Below are 22,347 nucleotides of genomic sequence, written 5' to 3'. Positions count from 1 at the left end.
TCAGCGTCCAGTAGGCCAGGCAGCGTAATGGGTTGAACGCTATATTGACATAGTTTATGAAGCAGGGAACTCGATTTATCACCCCACTGATATACCCTGCTCCGCGTGGCGAGCCACGCCTGTCTGGCCTCATCCAGTAAGACCGACGCATAGGATTGCTGTGCTTGGAGAAGCAGCCGCAGGTCCACCGCATTCCCTCCCTCCCGACTCCGGCGCTCTAACGTTGCTACCATTGCCGCAGCTGCTGTGATCGCTTTGCGCCGACCACGACGGGCCGCAGTGCTCCATGCAATGTCTACCCCTCGCACAGTAGGCTTCAGCGCCTCCCATACCACCACTGCGTCAATGTCATCAACCAGATTCTCCCGCCAGTAGTGGTCTATGGCCTCTCGAAGGTGCTTGACATAACCAGGTTGTTGGAGATGCCACAAGGACATCCTCCATCTGAAAGGTTGACGTTTCCTACGGAGTCCCACCTCAACTGACACCGGGGAGTGATCAGATAGACCTCTCGGTAAAATCTCAGCTGCTCGCACCCTGCACATACATATCGTGGGAACACACACATAATCCAGACGCGAAAAGGAACCATGTACAGCAGACACATATGTATATTCGCGCACTGTGGGGTGCATATATCGCCAGGCATCGGTCCAGCCCATACCCTCAGTCATCGCATACAGCCTGGTAGGGGGGCGGGGGGGGAGGGGGGCCGGCCCACCCAGGTCCTGGCGCCTCTGACGGTCCATCCCCACGTCCATCACCTCATTCCAGTCTCCCCCAATCACCGCCAGGGATTCAGGGATGTCCTCCCATATCTGGAACAGTTTCTCAGCCAGGGCCCACTGCAGAGGGGGAGCATACACACTCCCATAGACCACGGGTTCTGTGCCCATTACGCCCTTGACAAATATATAGCGGCCCTGCGGGTCTGCCCACGTCTTCTCATGTACGTAAGCCACTCTACGATGAATTAAGACAGCCACCCCTCTGGATCCCCTGGAGAAGCCAGCGTGGAATACCTGCTGATAACCGAACCGCTGCATGCTGAGCACCTTTGAACCCATCATGTGGGTCTCCTGAAGCAGGAGCACATCCGCAGCTGCACCCTTTCCCCAGCGGAGGACCGCCCCACGTTTCACCTTGTCCAGCATCCCCCTGACATTCAATGTAATCACTCGCAGAGACGCCGCTGGGAGTTCATGTACTATATCAGCCATACTCAGGCGTATCCCACCACAAAGGCCTTCTGCACCCACACCACCCACCACACCTCAGCATTCGTAACTTTGTAAAGAGCACGTGCATCCCCCCCTATCTGCCCCAAAACCCAAAAACCTCAAGAAAAGCAACAGCTGTCCCTGCCCTCGTACCCCGAACCTCCCCAACCCCAACTCCCTCTATATCAACTGCCCACTCCCCCCAACCCCCCCCCCTACACCTCACAAAACTATGAAGCGTCTGTCGCGGCATGGGCAGTCCCAGGCCCAAAACAGAGGGCCTAAGACCAACCATGCCAATGGATCCCAACTCCCTCAAACCCAGTTGCCACACCCCCCCCCCGAAACAACTCCTACGAAGGTAGGAGAGGGATAGCCCCCAATCGGCTGTCCCCGAGCCATGTCCCACCACCCCATTCAAATCCCAGAACACAGTCTCAAGATGACGCTGAGGCATCAATAAAGTGTCCAGTTTGCTGGCCTACAGCCCCTACCGCTCCAGTCCCGGGGAGCCATACCATCAAACAGGGGGCACAGAGTACCTGAAAGCATTAGTGTCACTTCCCAGATTGGTCCGAATCTTCGGTTCTGCCGCCACCTTGTGCCCCAGAGACAGAGGTCGACCGCTTCCGTGATCCGGATCTCCGGTGTCTCCTACTCTTGGTTGGTCGATCTCCTCGTTCCGGCGAGGAACCCCTCGAAGATCCCGGATTCAGTCCCGGCTGGGCATGTGGCCTGAGCGCCACCGTTTCATCCGTCCATTTAAACAAATCTTCCGGAGAGTCAAAAAACAGCGTCTTGGATTGGAAGATCACTCTCAGGCGAGCTGGGTACAGCAGGGAGTATTGGAGACCCAAACCACGGAGCTTCGCCTTAGCATTCATGAAGGACTGTCGCCTCTGCTGCACGAGTTTGGTATAGTCTGGGGAAACCATGATCTTGTGGTTTTCATAGAGGATGGCATCCTTGGTTCTCGCTTCCCGCAGGATGACGTCGCGGTCATGGTAGTTCAACAGTCTAGCGATCACCGCCCTGGGCCGCTCACCCTCCGGCGGCCTCTGGGTCAAGGCGCGATGTGCGCGTTCAATGACGAAGCAAGTAGACAGGATCCCCGGAGGCAGCCAGCTCTGCAGCCACTGAGCAAGGAACTGTTCCATGTTCCCCTTCTCACAGCGTTCCGGAAAGCCAACAAAGCGAAGATTTTTTCGACGAGCGCGTCCTTCCGCATCCTCAGCCCTAAGCGCCAGATTCTTCTGCACCGATTCCACTACCGCTAGTCGTTTCTTCAAGGATCCCACATCGTCTTCCACCACAGATATTCTGGATTCCGCGTCGGTAATCCGCGCCACAGCATACCGTAGGTCTTGGCGTATCAAGGTAACATCCGCGCCTACCGCGCCGATTTTGGCGTCCAGCATGTCCCTGGACTGGGTGATGGCGGCCATAAGAGCTGTATTGTCCAGGGGGGGTGGTTGTTGTTGTCCCCCACCCGAGGGGCCCGGGCCTCCAGTAGGACCCGTGAACTTGTCTATGGTCGGCTGTTTGGTTTGGCTGCCGCCCCCTCCTCGGGTCATGATCGCCACCTGCCCGTGGGCCACCGACAGTCAATACAGGCGTGGCAGTATGGGGTCTCCCACTTCGTCCGTCCAGCCCAACGGGGACCCCTTCAGCCGATCACTGCCCACTGCCAGATGTGCTCTCCCGAACACCCAATCCAGTATCTCAGCTCAAGAGAGGTAAGGCAGGCCTCGGGATCCACCCCCACGTCACCAGTGGCCCGTAAATCACTTAGTGTATAGGGTGGGCCTTGTTTCACCCTCTTTGCGCCCTTAGTTCTTCCGCCACCGCCGGTAATGCCCTGGGTCCAGATGCGGGTACTCACGCAGTGCCTTCAGTCACAGGGCCCACCAGCCGTCGTTCCGCTGTAATCAGGCCGTCGTTTGTATAGGAGCAGCGGCGAGGCGTCGTCCAGTCCCGGAGGCGGCCACAGCCCGCCGCAATCCCGGGGCGGGAGCCGCGAAACTCGAGGCCCTGGACTCCGCCGGTCCCGCTAGGCCCCCGCAACCAATGGAGCGAGTCTCGCCCCTCCGGACCCGTAGAGCAGTGGCTGGGCTCCCGGGGGGACAGTGTCAGTTGTTGCTCACCCCACCGGGTCGTCTCAGCGCCGGAGAAGCGGCAAGGCGGCCGCGCCACGCAGATGCTCCCCGGACGGGGAGCGCCAAAATCGAGGTCCCGGCTCTCAGCCGTGCGCCAGGCCGCACTCCTCTCCCTGCCTCCCAGCCGGGGGCAACGCACCAGAATCGCCGCCAACCACACCGGAGGAGGCCCGGCGTCCCCAGCTGCAATCGCCTCACTTGGGGTGTGTTGTAGAGGCTCGGGGACCAGGATAAGTGATCGGATGTATCACGGGCAAGCGGGAGCTCTAGGAAGCTGCGACCGCCATTGCCGCTCTCGAAGCCACGCCCCCTCACACACTTTTTAGTTGTATTCTTGCATCATAAGGGAGCCAGTTACTGGATTTAAGATCTTGGGAGAGCTGCTTGTTTCTTTTTCTTCCGGGGAAGCGTCTGGCAGCAGAGTTAAATTAAAAAGAAAAATCAGGCCATTCATAGATGCTCATAATTAACCGTCATATTGGATATTATAAGCCTGATTATGAAGGCGTTACCTCCGTGGTGCAATTTGAGGTGGAAAAACACGTTTTCATTATGCCCGAAGCGGTCATCCCGACCACCATACTACAATGGGCAAAGATAGGCTATTTTCCGTCCGCCACAGTGTTTCTGTATCTCACAGAAAAATCCCACCGTGCCGGTTTCGGAAAGAGCCAATGGAGACACACAGCCAGGCAGATAAGCGCTCTGACCACCCACCAAATTACGATGCTCCTATCAGGCCATCCAAACGTGGCGGTAAAACCTGCCTGGCAGAGATGGCAGAAACAGACCCACAGAGCGAAGAAACTAGTCTAACACACATCCCTGCATGCATCTGCCAAACACCAACATCACCCAAACCCTGCTCCGGGATAATAACCTGTCCGCCTCGGACACTTTGCTGGACACAAGAAACCATAGGCAGGTCACACAACCATGCCATGCACAAAGTGCAGTTGTTACATCAGCAGCGGGTGGGCCACTTTGTGTACACAATGCCGACATCTGGGCTGTCCGTGGCGATCACGTCACAGCAGCGGTGAAGCCATGGCCAAAGATGCCCAAATAGATGCAGATGGTCCTTAGACTAGGACAGTGTTGCCCAGGGCTTTAAGTGGTATACATCAATACTGGTGGGTCACTCAAAGGGGCGTGGCAGATGCAGTGAAGGGCGTGGCTCATAGCGCCTCAGCTAAAAATCTGTGTTTAGCATGGTGTGCCACCTGACTGGCATTTTGCTGCTTCTGTGATTGAATCTAGATAAATAATCCAAAAAGCAAGATTACCTACAACAAGCTAGGACTATTGGCTTGGTCAATGGCTGTTAAGTGCATAAGATACATAAGCAACAACAATGATTTTGTCTTTGTGACATAGATTATTGAAAAAACTTCAGTTCTGGAATGATGAGACTGTAAAAGAACAATAATCAGCATCTCTGAAGTTACTTCAAAGGCAATGAAGGGTGTTATTGCTGCAGAGTGAATACTTTTTTACTACCCGCAAGGTGAGGGCAAACATGGAGAGCCCGACAGAGACCAGTTTTGGCACCTGCTTTGTAGAACTGCTGGTGCTGAGCACCGGCAAGACCCGGTACACTTTGTGCCCTGGGGTTGCCATATCATCACAGCATTCCCTGGCCCACAGTCAAATAAAACGTAGCCTAAAGTTTCCCAAACTAGCCCAACATAGATACTATAAGGAAGGAGGGACAGGAACAGCATCAAGCAGGCGGTAAATGAAGAGATCTGTCAGGACCATCTCATAGAAGTGGCCTGAGCAGAATGTATGCAACTCATATTTTTGAAAAGAGGAAAGTTGAGATGCAACTGTTGAAATGCATGTGTACTAATTTCAGTTTACAAGTCGTTTGCTCACAATTCTCATAGGGCAGCACTAAGCTCACAAGCAGCACAAGCACATCATCAGTGTGATCACATATCGCCTACTTCCCTGAATAGGTGTTGAAGTGCTTATTGACCAGTCGTATGCCATGCTGTAACCCAAAAAGGATTAATGGTGGAGTAATCCAATGAAATCTCATTTTATGTGAGTGGTGAACATGTGAGTATGTGATGTGGATAATAAAGGATAGTGGAGGGAAAGTAGAGGGAAAGGTATAGGAAGTGTACATTCTGAGATCATAGTAGTAATATGATTTTTGGGATGAGCAATAGGAAAGATGGAGGAGGGCAGAATCTCCAGAAATGGATTAGGGAGATCATTCTAGTGAAATGAGGCTTGGACTGATCCAAGGAGCAACAGAGGAGGGAAGAGTAAACAAAATGTGAATTTGCAGATCACAGTAGTAGAATGAGTTTGAGATGAGTCACAGAGTGGAGGTAAATTACATATTAAGAGAAGTACCATGCCATACAATCACAGGCCATATCATACCACAAGCAGGCAATGACAGACCCATATTATACAATGGTAGACCATACAACATAATGACAGGCCATGCCATTTAGCACACCAGAGTATTGCTGCCCTGATCTGTAAACTTCATGGTATCAACAGGGGACATTTGAGCTCTTATCTGTTTAGCAGCACAACATTTTGTTCATGTGTGTTTGTCCTGTTCCACAAAAACAATGACTATCCAGCTAATCCACTTAACTCCTCTAACCCAGTACTTAAAATGTACAAAAGCAGAATGGAGTGCTGATGTGTAACGAAGAGGCAACTAATAAAGCGGTGACACATGACCTAAGCACCACAGCAAACCACCTCATTGTCCAACCTGCCTTACCCTCCTGTGAATAACGTTGCAGAATTGAATAATGAATAAGTGACTGCTCAGATTCCAGACCTTTCACTGGTCAGTCTGCATGTCAGCTCCATAATACACTCTCTGCAAGCCTCTAATTCAGTTTCCGCTGCCTGCATCGTCTACAATGTGTAAATCTTTAACACCGTATGAGAACAAGTAAACTGTGGAGCAAGCACTGCAAGTAATGTCTGTAGAAATTAGTGGCACATATGTTGCTGTAAGTAAAGAGGTCTCACTTTTGAGATCACACCTAGGACGTCTACTGACCTCTGTGTGGCACAGAGGTGGAATTAGAGGGAAAGATATCATCAGTGCAGTATCACCAGGGTCTAGCAATGCAAGGAAGCCATTTAACCACAATGATTGTACAGTTGCAGTAGACATCCAGGGATCTGCACACCATTTGTATACACGATTCCCACATCAGTATTCCGCTGAGACCCTGCTTTGATCTTTTGCTGTGCTGCTTACTATTTTACAATAAACACTAGTTTGACTTCAGGCTTCCTGATGTGTTGTGTTTTAATTTTAACCAAGACTTATCCTTTTTTTTCTCCTATCAATTTGCTCTTATAAGCGGTCTCACCTCCATCAATCTCACATTCTATCCCTAATGTCTCTTTTACCACTATCCTGTCTTTCTCTACATCTGTGCCTCGCTCATTCTTTGTCTCACTTTCTCTATGCAATCTCTATTTTTCTTCTTGTCTTGAAAAAAGATTCTATTGTTCATCCATTGAGGCACAAAAAACATGCATCTCCATCTCTACATGAAACACTTAGAAGTTACTGATAGCTAAGCAGCTTTTGCATATCCACATGGGGTGGTTAACACAATAGTGGTTGCTGAAGCAGAGCCAACTTTACAGCACGTCTTATCCAGAAAATCCATTCAATCCAGGATCAGCTGGCAGCGACAGTTTAACTATGTAGCTCCTCACTTTCCTGGAGAAGTGTTCAGTGCCGGAGCAGATTCAGTTCTGCAGCGCATCTTGGTGTAAAAACGGGCCCAGAAATAAATTAAATCCAGTTATTGCCCTCTCTGTAAGTCCTCGCCATCTCAAACAGTCAAGAATTAGGTTGTTTTAAAGGAAGGCAGAAAACCCGGTGCAGTTAGAATGTATATATTAACTGGTGTATCTGCCCAGCTTATGGCAGTGGGGAGAGACGTACGCTCTGTCAAAGGTGTATGGATAAATGATGACCTCAACTACTACTCATATCCATCACAAACTGTTGATTTCTGGAACTTGCACGTCTCTATGACAAAACCTAAAACTTAGAAAACACTACTCTGGTACTTGAACCCGTGAAATACTAAAATTGATTCCGGACATGAGGATTACTCAAGTTTTCATTTCAAATTTAGGAAGTTTGAGTATATTTAAGCAAGCATTTATTCAGAAGCAGTTTGTAAAATTATTTAGTAACATTGTAGGAAGCTGAGAAAACAGAAAGTGCCATACTACCAAGATTAGTAAGCAATTATGTAAAAATTTCAAATTATCTGGTTTAGAAAATAAAATAAAAAATCTGAAAATGTATTAAACAAAGAAGCAATTTTATTTAAAATGATGAACATGTCCTTCATATTTAAATATACTGCTTGCTAACATAAATAAAATGAAACGATTCCTTTATTTTATTTAATCATAAAACTCAAACCCTTGAAGGCAAAATCAGAACATAAACCAATTCACACGTTTTTGTACGTCCGGACATATGACAGCCTGAAATACAAAAAAATAGAACACTTTCTCGTAAAATCAAAGCAATATTTTGAGAGGTGGTGGCACAAAGCGCTCGGTTTGGTTTTAACAGTTGACGTATACCATATTTCAGAGGATGCTGTATAAATATTTGACTTAAAATGTAATAAGATCGGCATTACGAGGACATGGCCAAATGCCAGCTGTACAATTAACAGCCACAAATGATCAAATGATATAGGACCAAAGTGGTGTTGATGGTTCATGTTCACAGCATCATGCTTCGTTCCCTTAAGAAAAATGAAACTCAGACAATAGTGAGGAACCAGAGGTGACTGATATGTCGATAAATACAATCCCACAATTTGTTCTGAAGTGATTCATATAAAATATACAATGGCCGTAAAATCCTGTACATTTTCATAATCAACGATGTAATCTGGCTTCTTTAGATACATTTATTCAAACAAATTGCATTCACTTTTCTTTTATTTCAAAGAAAATGAATAACCAAATATTTGCCAACAAATCCCTCGTGGGGCATTGTTACTGTTCTGGAGAATCACTCATTGACTAAAATAATACAAGGAAATACTAAAGAAGTGCTACTTTTAATACATGCTCAACTACTATTAAAATCAAAACGATTCAGTCAAGTTAATCAACTGTGAAAAAAAGACATAGCTTTTCTTTGGCCAAACTAAAATCAAACATTTTTAAATTTGGTAAATTTAAAGAAAGCACAGTTGATTGGGTATTATGCAAGCATGCATGGATGTAATTCGACATCCAGAAATAATGATCTTATACATTTCATTGAAGATATACATGGTCTGCCTGAGGCAGAAATGAGCTTTGGATGTTCACGACTGTTTCTGTTGAAGGTATTGATCAATCTAGAACATGCTTTCTACACTAATCCTACATATGTGAATATTTACAATTGTACAATTTTTTTGGCTTCTACGATTTTTCTCTACTTCCAGTGATACACCAAGTGTAGAGCATACACAGTAAAAAACACATGAGCACATCACACAGGATTGGGAGGTTTTTCGGTTTGTCATTTCACGTCACATGCTTGGGGTTAGACCTCGGATGTTTCATAGGAAGATTTTAAAATTCACTTAAAAGTTGGCAGTTGAGGTTGTCAGGCGTCTTCCAATATAAATCCTTAATAAAAGGGATAAGATTCAAATATTAATTTTCACATACAAATTTAGCTTCTCACAGTACAAATCATTAATGAAGAGTATATTTATGCAAACTTAATTTTAATGTACTGTTTCAGTTCAGTCAGTGACTCCATTTGTGCTGACTAGACCTTCAGACTAAGCACTTAAATGTGATGATATAGCTTTAGAAATATAACTTGGTGTCCTACAGTACACAGACATGTCCAGTATCTAGGGCAGATCTAAACAAGTACAGTTTTTGTGTAGTTTCATTGAACACCTTGGGTTGGATTAAGCAATGTACCTAATGGATTTAGACTTTCCTGGTTGAAGGCAGTGCAGAGCTTTGATCAACAAGGCATAGACACTTCACCAGAAGGAAAAAAAGAACCAAAAACCCTGTCACGGACATAAACTAGAGTGGTACTTCTTGTAAGCTTGGAAAAGAAGTACCCGATACTGATATTATCTACAATCACAAACCAGAAAAACTACTAAGCAGAGATAGTCTCCTTCTAAACGCAAGTCATTATCATGATCATACTGAGTTTAAGAACCATAACCCTTCTACCGCGGAACTTATTGAAGAAAAATGGCTTCTATTTCCTCAAGATCAGTTTTTAGATCAGTTTTTAAGCTATTATCAATAGGTTTAGCTAATGAGTCTTATTGAATGTCCCTCTGCACACACAGATGCACCATATCTACATAAATCTGAATAGAAAGAACAATGATAAACACTCCCCCTTCCATTAGGATATTTGCAATATCATCATCATTCAGCACCTTTCCTTCATCACTGTGCTATTACAACTCTGTTCAGATGAACACTTGAAGGGTAATCCAAAAAATACTGCAAGTACTCATAATCCTTCCTCTTTACCAGACAAGAGAGAATATATACACACCCACCCACCTACTGTACTGCTGTACGTTCTGAACAGGTAAGCTTTGCATCCATATTCATCATCATCATCATTACTTTATTTTGGCAATTTTTGCCATAAAAAAATTCACAACAATTAACATATAAGAGGAATAATACAATGTACATGAATATTCAGGGCAGTAAAAGCAAGCAAAATGGAGATAACAAAAGTCCAGTTAATACTTAGCATGCCTACAGTTAAGATACATCCGTTAGTTGGTACTTAACATGCCTAGCAATTAAAATACAGCTGCCTGATCATCTATGGCAAACAGATATAGAAAGCTTGTGCAAATAGATTTAGATTTAGCCAGTATTTGTTAAAAACCTTCGCTTGTGCCACATAGCTGCCAGAAATTTTGCTACAGCGAAGACAGTCGCACTGGATAAGTCTGTTTTAAAAATTCTGTAGGCTTGCATGCAGTGAGTAAAACCCAGGTTTTTACAAAGGGGTATAATCCAACGCCTTTTTAATTTATGGTATGCTGGACAAAAAAACAATATGTGCAAATCATTTTCCTGCTCGCAGTTACAGCCAGGACAATTTTTGGGAGATGACGGACACCATTTGCTTGTAAGAGCTCTAATTGGCAGGGTGCCGTACCTCCATTGTAAATATAATTTTCTAATTAAAATAGGATAGATGTCGTCTAAAACATGCTAAAAACAATAAAAATCTTTAACCATTAAAAATGTTCCAGATAAGGTGTCGATTTGTGGATTCTGTGTAGAGGCAGATAGTTTGCTTTCATAGTACAACTTTGCCAAAAGCTTACGTGGGACCCTAGTGCAAGCTGTCTCTGGGTCAGACCACAGTTAAGGAACTCCTAGCTTCCCAAATTCATTTTTCACATACTTAAACCATGGAATTTTCCCCACATTTGGGAGGCTTAGGATTTCCAGAAGCTCCTGCCCTTAATTCAGCAGCTCTGGCGTAGTCCAAAGCCTCCGCCAGAATGTTAGCGGTTTAAGACCCAAGTCCTCATCTATTGTTCTGAGGCCCAAGTCGAGCCTCAGCGGTAAGAGAGGCGTGCTGGGGGGCAAAGCCAGGAGCTGTCTGAGGAATTTGTTTTCAGTGACAACAATCTCAGATCTACTCGAGTAGCCCCAGAGTTCGCCACCGTATGTTACTGCCCCCCTTGCCTGCAGTTTATATATCTCTAGGGGTGGGCCGATCGGTTTAATGGTAGATTTATTTGAAAGCTTGAGAATGCCCCCCGCTAGTTGGGCCAATTTAAGTTGGGATTTGATTTGATGTGGGGCCCAAGTCATTCTTTCATTTATGGTCACCCCCAAGTATTCAAAGGTCTGGACCCTTTCCAGCCTAGTTGTGCCTATGGTCGGGTTAGGACGTGTGTTTGCTGGGGGATTAAAAATCATATATTTAGTTTTGAGGGCATTTATCTCTAGTCCCTGTTCCACGCAAAATGCCTCAAAACCATCCAGCACACGTTGGATACCCATAGGGGATTTACTCAATAGCAGCGTATCATCTGCGAACATGATCGCCGGCACCCTGCTGCCAGCAAGCTTGGGGGCATCACTGTTTGGTAACGCGTTCAGATGGGCGATTACCCCGTTGACATAGAGGCAAAACAGGGTCAGTGCCAAGTCACAACCCTGTCTCACACCCCTGTCAACGGGGAATCTAGGCGACAGCACGCCATTCTTCCCACATCTGACCTGTGCAAAATTCTCCTTATGGAGACGCATTATTATATTCAAAAGCTGGGGTGGGATGCTCAGCTCTAAAAGCACAGACCATAGTTTTCCCCGCGGGACCAAATCAAAGGCCGCACGCAGGTCCACAAAGACGGTATAAAGGCTACCACCCTCAATCCTCACGGTTTTCCAAAATAATAGGGTCAGACGGAAAATTTGATCCATGGTGGGTATATTTTTCCTAAAGCCTGCCTGGTAGGGACTCAAGATTGAATACTCCTCTATCCAGTCCTGAAGGCGGTCTAGGATCAGACTCGCGAAGATCTTTTGCGGCACATCAATGAGGCTGATAGGCCTGTAGTTGGCTGGGTGCAGAGGGGAGCCCTTCTTGAAGATAGGGACAATCTCTGCTCCCAGCCAAGTACTAGGGACCGCCATTCCCCTTCAGGACTGCATTGAATATAGCCATTAAATATGGGGCCCAAACCTTGGGTTCGTGCTTAAAGAGGTCGCCTGGGAGTTTATCAAACCCCGGCGCTTTTCCGGCTGCAAGTTTAGATATTGCAGCACAGACCTCTGCCTCAGTGAAGTCGTCCCCATCAGCTTGGACAATAGGATTAGGCAACAACCCCCCAAGGTCCCCTACTTGATCAGAATTAACCCCTCCGTAGAGGGTACGGAAATGATCCTCCCACACATTAGCTGCAATGTTTGCTTCGACTGCCGGTATTGGGTCACCCGACCCCGTATTCACAATTAACCACAATTTGCGGGCGCCTCTAGTTCTAAGGGCAGCTGTTACATTGACCCAATTATCATGATGCCATTCAACCTTGGCACAATGGACTAAACGCTTATATTCAGTTCTCCTGGCTTTTATTAATGCCTTATTGTTATTTTGCTTCACGACGATAGTAAGTATGCCTTCGCCTTCCTACAGGCAGCATTATACCATGTAGCTCTATTACCCTTAGTCAACCGTTTTGACACAGGGGGATTAAACACCTCTGCTAAGGTGCTAGTTAACTCCCGATGTAGAACCCAAAGTTTTTGGTACATATCAGGGGAGTGGTGTTGTGAAATTAAAGCACCCACACCTTCAAATACAGGGACGATCCGAGCATAAAGCTCAGCGACTTCCTAGGGGTGTACTACCAATTTGTCCCATCTGACTCTGCGTCTATCGTTAGATAGAATCGCCCTCGAGTCAGGAGCATCATGGGCCGTGTAGTTATCTTTAGGGATGCCAGGAGAGGAAAATTCCAAGATCAACGCATTATGGTCACTCGTATCTCTTACAATGACCCTGAAGTCAATGACTCTCGCCCAGGCGCATGTTTCAACAAATATGTAATCCAGGCGTGACTCCTCTCCAGACTTGTTGAAAGTGCATTTTGGAGGTATGTCAGATTGGACGCGTCCGTTACAGGCCCTGATTGAGTGTTTAAGTGTTAGAGCCATGATTTGGACGGCTAACGGCGTCCATGACCTGGGTGAGGGACCCACTATTGGGGGTATTGCCCAGTGATCGTCCTCTTCCAAAGTTGTGCCATCCATCAAGCCTAGTAGTGGCTCGAAATGGCAATTCAGGTCACCCTCCACCACAAGCGAGGTACCTTGAGGAATGGTGTTCAGAAATAAAGAGAGCTCCTCAATGGTTCTAGACTCGCTTGTTATATTCACGGGTCTGGAATACACATTAACCAATGCGAGCTTTGAGGCGTTCGGCCACTCTAATACCACGCATTGGACATCCTCAGACAAGGTGTTCATGGTCCTAGCCTTGCATCCCAGGTGGGAGCCCACCCAAATAGTTAGGCCCCCAGACGGACGACCCTTCCCCCCCACCTTGCCGGGACAGAAAATTAGGCAAATCCACTCCGTGATTGGTCCTCTCTAGCCCAGGTTTCCTGGAAGAGGTACACATTGTTCTTGTCTATAAACAAACCCCACTCCGGACAGGCCATTTTATTACACAGACCTGCCAAATTTCAGGACAATATTGACAATGAGCCAGGGTCGACATTACTCTTAGTTTCCCGAATTGGGGGCCTAGGTCCTGTTTTGGTCGGGGTGGCCAGAAGAATGTGTGGAGTATTTAGGCCTTCTGCCAGGTTACCGCATTCTATGGGACTAGAGGGTGAACGTGGCAGTAGACTTAAGTGGTTGCTCTCATCCTGGTTGGCTCCTTGAGTCCTGTCTACACTAATACGTGTGATGATCCCCCTAGGATGAGTCAAATTGTTGGTAGGACCATCAATCGCCTTGGGTCGACCTACTGCCCCCTGCTTATGCTGAAGTCAGTCGACCGTGTCCAAACAGCTATACCGATTATGATTCAGATATTGGCTAGACATATGGATACTATAAGGCTTATCCCTAGTCCTCCTGCTCTGCCCTCTAGCTACCACCCTAGTCCAACCCTCCTCTGGCCCCGCATTAGGACACAAAGAGTCAGATGGGTAAAAAAAGGACAGTGGGAGGGGCGGAATTATTGTTTCCGAATCGCGGTTCGGCCAATTACAAATATGGGAGACAGTCCTCGGGTCCCTAAAATTAACCAGGTCACAATCATCACTAATATTTCTAATAGTATTGCCCACCCAGGACACCCTTCTAACCATCAAAATTTGGCTAGAAATTTGAGGGGGGAGAGGTCTATTTTTGTTCAACCAACTGGCAGCTTTATTTTTAAGTGACGCAAATGATTCTTTAGCTGGGGAGTCAAGCTCAGGAACTCCAGTTAGGACAACTACAAGAGGAGCTGCGTCAGGGGGTAGATCTATTACCATTTTCTTTCTCAGTGTATGGCCCTCTGGTACTTTTTGCTCACCGTGTAGATTAGACTCTTTAGCCATCGTCGGAGCACTAGCAGGAAGGGGGGAATGGGCGTTCCTGTTTAGGGTACTCTGGACTATGGGAAGGGGGATTGCTAGGGAATGAGTGTTAACTGTGAGCGCACCCCCCTCGTTAGTGTCAGTCTTTCCCTGTGTAATTTTAGCTGTTTTCAGACAGTCTGCAGTAGCCCCTGTGGCTTTTTCTATGTTTATCAGCCTTAATTCGATTTGAGCCAATCTGGCTTCTAAGGGGCTAAGCAGAGACTTCAAAAGGGTACCTATGTTATGATTCAATGGGTCTACCCCGTCCAATGTTACGCCACTAATATTAGAATTGTTAGGCAATAGTGTGGGCGGGCTTAAGGCTAAGGGGGTGATAGGTTCGCTGGTAACTGAGGGGACCTCCTTAGCTTTTACCAGAGCCTTAGGATCAGAATGGCTAGAATGTTTGGCAAGCTACGCCTTTTTCCCCCCAGATATCTGAGCCCCACGTTTCCTTTTTGGGACAGCCCCCTCCCGATTCCCTCGTAGCTGACTGGTATTAAGCCTATCAAGGCTATCAGCTAACGGGTTATCACAAATGTTAGGTACTGGAATGGACTCTGGGATAGCCGGTAGGGATTCTCTGCACAATAAAAGACTACTCCTGTGGTTGGGCGAGTCAATGGTTATTAAGTTGTTATCATGCTTTGAGAGATAGTTAGCAGGGGAATCCGTGCGCCTTTCAGGAGTTCTGGCATTTGCTATGTGCCCCAGCGAGGATCTCTTAGCGTTATCAATTTCCTGAGATAATCGCCGCTCTAAAATAGTTATTTCATGGGATAATACAGAGCTTGCTCTGACAAGAAAATTGTCCAAAGTACCTGCTACATAAGTGCCCGAGGACGTTGCTTTGCTCCTGGTCTCTCGGCCCGTCATTGTCCAACTTAGCATGTGACAATATATCCAATGTTACCGAAGGGCCCAGATGACGCCGCGGTGTTTACAATTGTAGCCAAGGGGGTTAGCCCGGTCCGGTCTCTCTCGGTCTAGAACGGGCCCGCCCTTGGCCCGGGCTTCGCCCGCGCGCGTCCCGCGAGTGAAAAGGAGTAGTCAGATAAATAGGCAGGGGGCGGACTCTGTGAGGGAAGAGGACACAGCTGTGTATCAAGTGGGCTGCTGGTCCTCGCAGTCCCTGGAAACGAACTCCTCCAAAGCAAGCAAACAAACTGCTACGAGTGGCACCCATATTGCTATTTGGACATCACACACTGTGTAGAGAAACACATAGTACACAGTATCATATCCTCAGTGTACCTTCTTTTCAGTAGCTATTGATCTTTCTATGCAATGTTTTGGCAGTATCCACCAACAATGAAGATCTAATTCAATGGACTGTTAAAATAGGTTAGCTATGGGAAAGCTTGTCTTGTTCCTTTAAATTATCTCTACAATCAATTATGGATCTCCTGGACATCAGAAAAAGACTACACTTAGATATTTAATAATCATTTGTTAATCAATATAGGTCACTTTCATTTCCATTTAGGAGGACAAGGAGGAATTCTCTACTCCTAAAAGGCACTTAAAAGGTTATGAGCATCCTACTGATGTGTCGCCACAGCTCAAGCTTTACTATGATACAAGTCCAGTGGTGCCTTTCATTGGAACATGAAGTACCACCATGTACGTAAGCAAAGAGAAGTTTGTTTTTCCCGGGTTGGAATCATTCAATTTCCTCCATGTATATCGCAATTCTATTTTGGATCTCATTCCTTATGGTAGAAATAGATTATTTCTCTTTCACCAAGCTATGCCGACCTACTTAGTATGAAAGACAAACTGTGTTCATGTGTTACAGTGATGTCTTTACTATTTAAGGTCACATCAAAACTTTGCAAATGTGTGATGAAAAAAGAAATGTAGACTGAAAATCCTGCTGCTTCAAAATATGAAGACCCACAAAGAACGATACTGATTGTTAACTAGGCACTGGTCCAACATATTACTTTGATGACAAACTGGTGACGAAGGTGGATGTACTCACTAAAACCACAAATGACGTGGACAGCTTATTCTGGGATGGACACTGAGGGGAGCACGATCTCAGAATGCTAGGTAAATGATATAATAGTTCAGGATCTGACAATGGGATCTTAAACAGAAGCATTTACTATGAGCCCAGAAAATTAAATATGTAAAAGTTTGCATCCTACAATTAAGACACTAATACCAAATCCCTTAGAGAATTATGTTTGCCTATGGCAAATGCAGTGGTTTCAACAGAAAAGGAGACAGTGAATCTGAAGTCTTCAGCAAGAACTTAGACAGCCATAATGTTACTTGTAAAATAAGGTAGTAGCATGGATCTGGACATAAATTCAGGGGCATTCCTAAAGACGAAAGCAATCCTTAATCTTGAAAAGGTGAAGTATACTGGCTTTCTTGGTAAAGGAGGTATAGCACATTAACCATTGTTTGTGGTAACTGGATGAAAAACGTTGGTACTATCCACAAAATACTTGTTTCTCAAGTTTAAAATAATGATATTTAAATTCTATCATGCACCCAGTTTCATGTAGATGGATGAGAAACTTGCAGATGACGATTACATTTCCAAGATACATGAGGAAATTCCAAGCCTTGCTTAACAGACAAAAAAGTTCGTACCTGAAAGATAAGTTGGAAAAAGGCACTCTGTGCAACCTTATATTTCATAAGGTATGTTGTCATCACCCTACAAATAAATACAATCCTGGCTAGTACATACACTCTAATTGTAATGCAAAATTCTAAAGCCTTTCCATAGATCCTTTCTGTCCTATGAAAGGAGGCATGAGGAATCACAGATAAATATTAGCCCTGTGCACACGCTGGTGCCTATTAATGACGCTTAAGTAAATGAATACCCACCAATGTCTTCTAGATTTGAAACATAGTACAATGTATTATGGTGCACACATATGCATTGTTGCCTTTTATAATGATATCACTGCTACTTCCAGTCAAGGAAGAAGTAAGAGGGAGCAAAATTGTGTGAATATGAAGAAAGAGGTGTGTGCAGGGGCAAACTTTGTAGATACATGTGAGAGGCTGGCTTGGTATATGATGCACACTTATGTAAGTGGGCACCCTGCACAAATCCAGACAACCCTTATGGTGATGATTCTAGTGGTCTTCGACAACCTTCGAAAGCTCTCTATGTGATAGTTGTGGACAGCAGCCTCAGGCTTAGTCCAGAAGGAGTGTAAAGCAGCTTGTTTTACCAGAACATAAAATTATTGGTATAGATTAAGAGAAAAAGAACCACACAGTGCATTTATAAAAATATGTATTTATTATAAGACACTCACTAACACATAAAGATATCTCCTCGCTGGAGACAATGCACATAATACTTTTCAATAGAAACAGGTAAGTAGCACAGAATACATAGTGGTCACCGGGGGAGACCAAACCATATACTAAAATAGTGGTATGCGAACCACGGTTCCAGTCAAGACTATACCCAGAAGACGTAAAAGTGCTGGGGATCCAAGGAACCTCCCAAGGTGTGCATCGAGGAGCTCCGAGCAGGTCGTGCGCAGAGTGGGAACACGACCCCGTTCTCAGTACATCTTAATGGGTAAGTCGCGGTTGCAAATTTAAAAAAAGAAGGGCCCTTCCCAGTGGATCCTGAAGAAACCCAGTGGAAGACAAGAGGTTGTAGAGCCAACCCACCCGTGGAAACCCTAGGAACCAGGATGCCTACACTAGGGAAGCCAGGTGCATAGGTGTGAATTGGCGTCGGAAACCGTCATCAAACTCAATGGGAGACTTCAAGAAGATGCTGCTGCTGAAGAAGGTGATAGTGTCCAGTGGAACCCAAAGGTGGATGCAAGGTGAAGAGTACCTGCAAGCATTGAGGACAGGAGGCACAGAAGACGAGTGCGCACTGATGTTGGGTTGCTGCAGGAGAGATGACGGTGACCTTGGAGCTGCAGCTGTGAGGACCAGGCGATGCTGTGGAACACAAGGAGCAGTTCATGAGCTGTCCCATGTCTGATATCGAGAGTTGAAGGGTCGGTGTGCGTTGGGAGTACCAACAAGCCTTGGCAACTTCAAACCACATGGAAAGCAAAGAAGGCACAGTGTCGGGACCAGCAAGATGTAGATGACTCACCACAAGCAGGGGAGTAGGGGCAAGCCCCGAGCAATCAGGAAAGCCCACAGAAACCAAAGGGGAGCCTCAACAGAACCCACAGGCTGGAGGCACTGGAGTCGCAAGAGGACCTTGAGCAGCTCAGATGCAGGCCCACGGTGCAAGTGATGTGTTGAGAATGAAGATCTTGGTCACAGGAGGTGCTTGAGGTGGGGGCTACTTGGAGCCTGAAGATCTTGATGGAAGGAAGCCAACAAGCCTTTGCAACAGCAAGTCGACGTGGTGCACAGGGGGTTCAGTTTCTGCGGCTCCGATGAGGGATAATGGCCTCAAACTTGGTGAGAGGACAGGGCAGGCCTCGAGGGATGTATAGAACCACCACCTGTGTTGTTGAGCCTTTCAGAGTCTGTGGGATCCTAGGAGCAGCAGACTGGCCAGCTTAGTTGCGGTGCCTGCAGATGCAGGGAAGTGACTCCTTGACTTCAAGGGAGATTCCTTCAAGTGTCTTGGATGCCAACAGGCCTTGGAAGGTTCCTCTATGGAGCACAGGCACAGACGTTGCAGCGGATGAGCAGGGCAACGAGATCAGGAGCAGCAGAAGTCTTCTGTGTTGCAGCCTTGATGTCCAGAGTGCCCAGACGGTCGAACTAGAAGTGGTGTCTCAAAATGAACCTTGTCCCACGACAAATCTAGGGACACACCCTCAGGTAAGCCCTTAAGTACCCTAAGTAAAGGGTTGGGACGATTCAGGGTTCCCTCCCAGGGGAGGGGTCTGACAGTGGGGAGGATACTCCCATGTCCTTTGTCCAGTTTTGCGCCAGAGCTGGAGCAAACGGCTCCCTGGGCTGGTTTAAACTGGACTATGCAAGGAGGGCACCAAATGTGCCCTTCAAGATAACTGAGTGGCGCTGGCAAGCGTTCCCACCCAGCCCCAATACATTAAACCCTGTCTGTGAGGTGGTCACACCTCCATGTGACAGAATACCTATTGTTCTGCCTTCCCCTGCTCGAGCTTGGCTCAGCGGCAGGAGGGCAGAATCGTGTCCCTGATCGGCAGCATCCATGTTGGGCTGTCCGGGTCTAGAAGACTGGTACCAGGAGCACTGAGGGCCTCCCGCTTAGAACCGAGCACCCTGCCTTCAGGATTGAAAGTCCTACTTTAGGGGTGACTTATCGGTTTTAAGTGCAGTGACCTTAGATATCGGAAAACATATATTTCTCGTAAGAGGTGCTAGCACTAGCTTACACAGGCTGCAAAGGCAGGCCTGTAGTTACAAATCGAGTGGTCTCCCAATTTGCCCACCAGAGATAATGCCTTAATTGTGAGTAACCTGATTTCATGCATGCAGATGCTTCACGCTGTGGAAAATACGTATGTATATTGTTGGGCTAAATGCGAACATTTTTCTTCACAGGAAAAAGGTGCAAAAAAAATTCCTTGCTTTCACAAACCTTAAAAATAAGAGGGATCCCCAAGCCTTTTAATATATTTTCCGCATCATTTGTACCTAGATCATCCAGGCAGAAGTTTAGAACTGCATTAAAGGGTGGAAAAGGCTTTCCAAATATTTGTGAACATAAGCAAAGTAATAACTGCATCAGTACTCACACATTTTAAATTGCCTACTTCCCAAGCACTCCTCTAATAACACTCACTTCACCATCCCTAAGAATCTACATATCCTGCTGATTTTCCAAAGTCCTAAAATCTCTGAAAATTGTCGGATCATGAGTTTGTGAATTAGGATCTGAGTTTTCCATGTATAGATGCCACGTTTCCACATGTAGAAGAAAATTGTGCATTGGGACTTCGAATACTGTAACATGGATGGGGCTTATTTTTTATTTGATTGTGCACAACACAATATCTATCATTACTGTTCTTTCTCAATTTTAAATTTAGATGAGGATAAATTCTGTACATAAGAAATGTAATGAAAATGTCAATAGCCCCCTGGCCTTAGCGGGCTATTACATTCAGATATTTCATAGAACACACTTATTGCTTTGTTTCTTCATATTCATTTATGGGGGAGATGCATGAATTATGAAAAGGCTGCTCATATGAAGCACAGAAGACAGAATGCTGCCATTTATCTCACAGATCATAGCTTTATTAGATGCTGAAGTTAAACCGTTCTATATTATTAAATAACTTCGAACCGGATAGAATCATGACAAATGTAAGCGTTTTCCTAAATATTTGTGTAATTTGACAACTGCAGTTATATTTCCTTTGGTGATTTATTAATGTTTAACAGATCTTTGTGTGGAATTTGGAAAGCAATTTGTCTTGCTTGACCTGGTACCTACCAACAGCGTTCCAGTGCTCATCTCTTTAAATTCATAACTGCTTGCTGTTTATTAAAACACCTGTGGTTTCATTGCCATTTACTGAACAAGGGTAATGTCCCAGTTTGTCAGAGGCTGAAGTGAAAACCTCACAACTATTCAGACTGAGGTGTTTTTTTTACCTCTCACTACGTATGTGACGCTTGAGGGCAGCAGTTAAAGATGCATCGTTTTTTCCACAGATTGAGCTGCTCCAATCAATAAAATTCAGAGTCGTAGATTCACCTCACAAATCCTACATCACTAAACATAATCTGAAGATCAGATCTCATGCAGAGCTGCTCACGAGGAGTGTTCAACACTAGTACTGAAAACCCTAGATCTGGTCATAACATTGACTAGGACTTTGGCTTTTGTCAACTCAAACATTCAATCACCCTAATTTTAAGGGATTTTTGGATTGTGCCTGCAGAGTTAAAGTCATTTTGAGGAATGTATCCATTGAGCCCGAGTAGTAGTAGCCTTTTGGCAAGTGTAGATTATTATTGCCTTTGCATTTAATTATTAGACTTTCAAAAGCCAGTTTAATCCCTAGGTTCGTGGTTACACAATTGCACCATAGCATTACAGTATCTGAGTGTACCAGCACCATCGTTTCTTGCCCCTCTGGTTTTGCAGATGATGTTGCATGCATTTTGTAGCAGCATTCTTTGCAGAACCAGATTTCAGGTAGCCCTAGTAATTTAGTGTTTTACTAAATCTTGGAAGTTAACAGCATTTTTGATTGCTTAGCTCAGGTTGCATCAGATGATCTTATAGGAAATGTATTCTTTGAGTACATTTCACACCTCTGAGATGACAGAGATGTGTCTATACCGCGCAGGCTCAGTTTTTCTGCCACATTATCCTAGGAGAAGAGGTTTGATAAAGGTATATTCTTCCATAGGGCCATTATCTAAGGGGTAAAAGGTACCTTTACAAGCCGGGAAAAAGCTTTTTACATGGCCCACGTGGGAATTATTTCCTTTCCGAGCTTGCTCCATTGTCATTCCAGAGGTCCTGATGCTTTTATTATGGGTACTTCATGCTTCCTCCATTGGACTAGTCTTGTTGCCAAGGGACACAAGAGAGAAAGTGGTGACAAGGTTATTATTGGCATTGCTGTGGATCCGAATATGGGTCTGCCCTGGGCTACTGAATTAAAAACAAATGTCCTTACTGTTCATATGCTTTGGTTTTGTGAGTCCTGCTTGTAATAATTTCAGGCCCTCTCTTAGCCTCATGAAGGTTGCTGTGTACTGTCAATATCTTTGCATTGAATTTGTTTAAATTATCAATTGTTACAAAATATCACTGTTATTGCTCCTAGCGAGAGCTGAGCATTTACAACATTGTTCTTCTACAAACAATTTTCAGCAGTTATCCCTTTAGCAGGCAATCTGCATTGGCTGTAAGAGAATGCAGTGTGCTGAACG

At 45.6% G+C, this 22,347-nt stretch overlaps 1 protein-coding gene across 1 annotated transcript in view; it reads right to left on the bottom strand.

Annotated features, from left to right (window-relative positions):
- Positions 1-7,693: 7,693 nt before the first annotated feature.
- Positions 7,694-22,347, bottom strand: part of BNIP3 (BCL2 interacting protein 3) — a 94,840-nt gene continuing 80,186 nt past the window's right edge. Inside the window, exon 6 of the mRNA XM_078643481.1 lies at positions 7,694-9,031. Within this exon, the coding sequence (XP_078499607.1) occupies positions 8,986-9,031 (46 nt within the window). The 3' untranslated portion in view covers positions 7,694-8,985. The remainder of the gene's footprint in view (positions 9,032-22,347) is intronic.

This window comes from Lissotriton helveticus, chromosome 5_1 (genome assembly GCF_964261635.1).
Source record: "Lissotriton helveticus chromosome 5_1, aLisHel1.1, whole genome shotgun sequence".
Taxonomy (NCBI): domain Eukaryota; kingdom Metazoa; phylum Chordata; class Amphibia; order Caudata; family Salamandridae; genus Lissotriton; species Lissotriton helveticus.
This window is presented reverse-complemented; position numbering and strand designations above follow the sequence as displayed.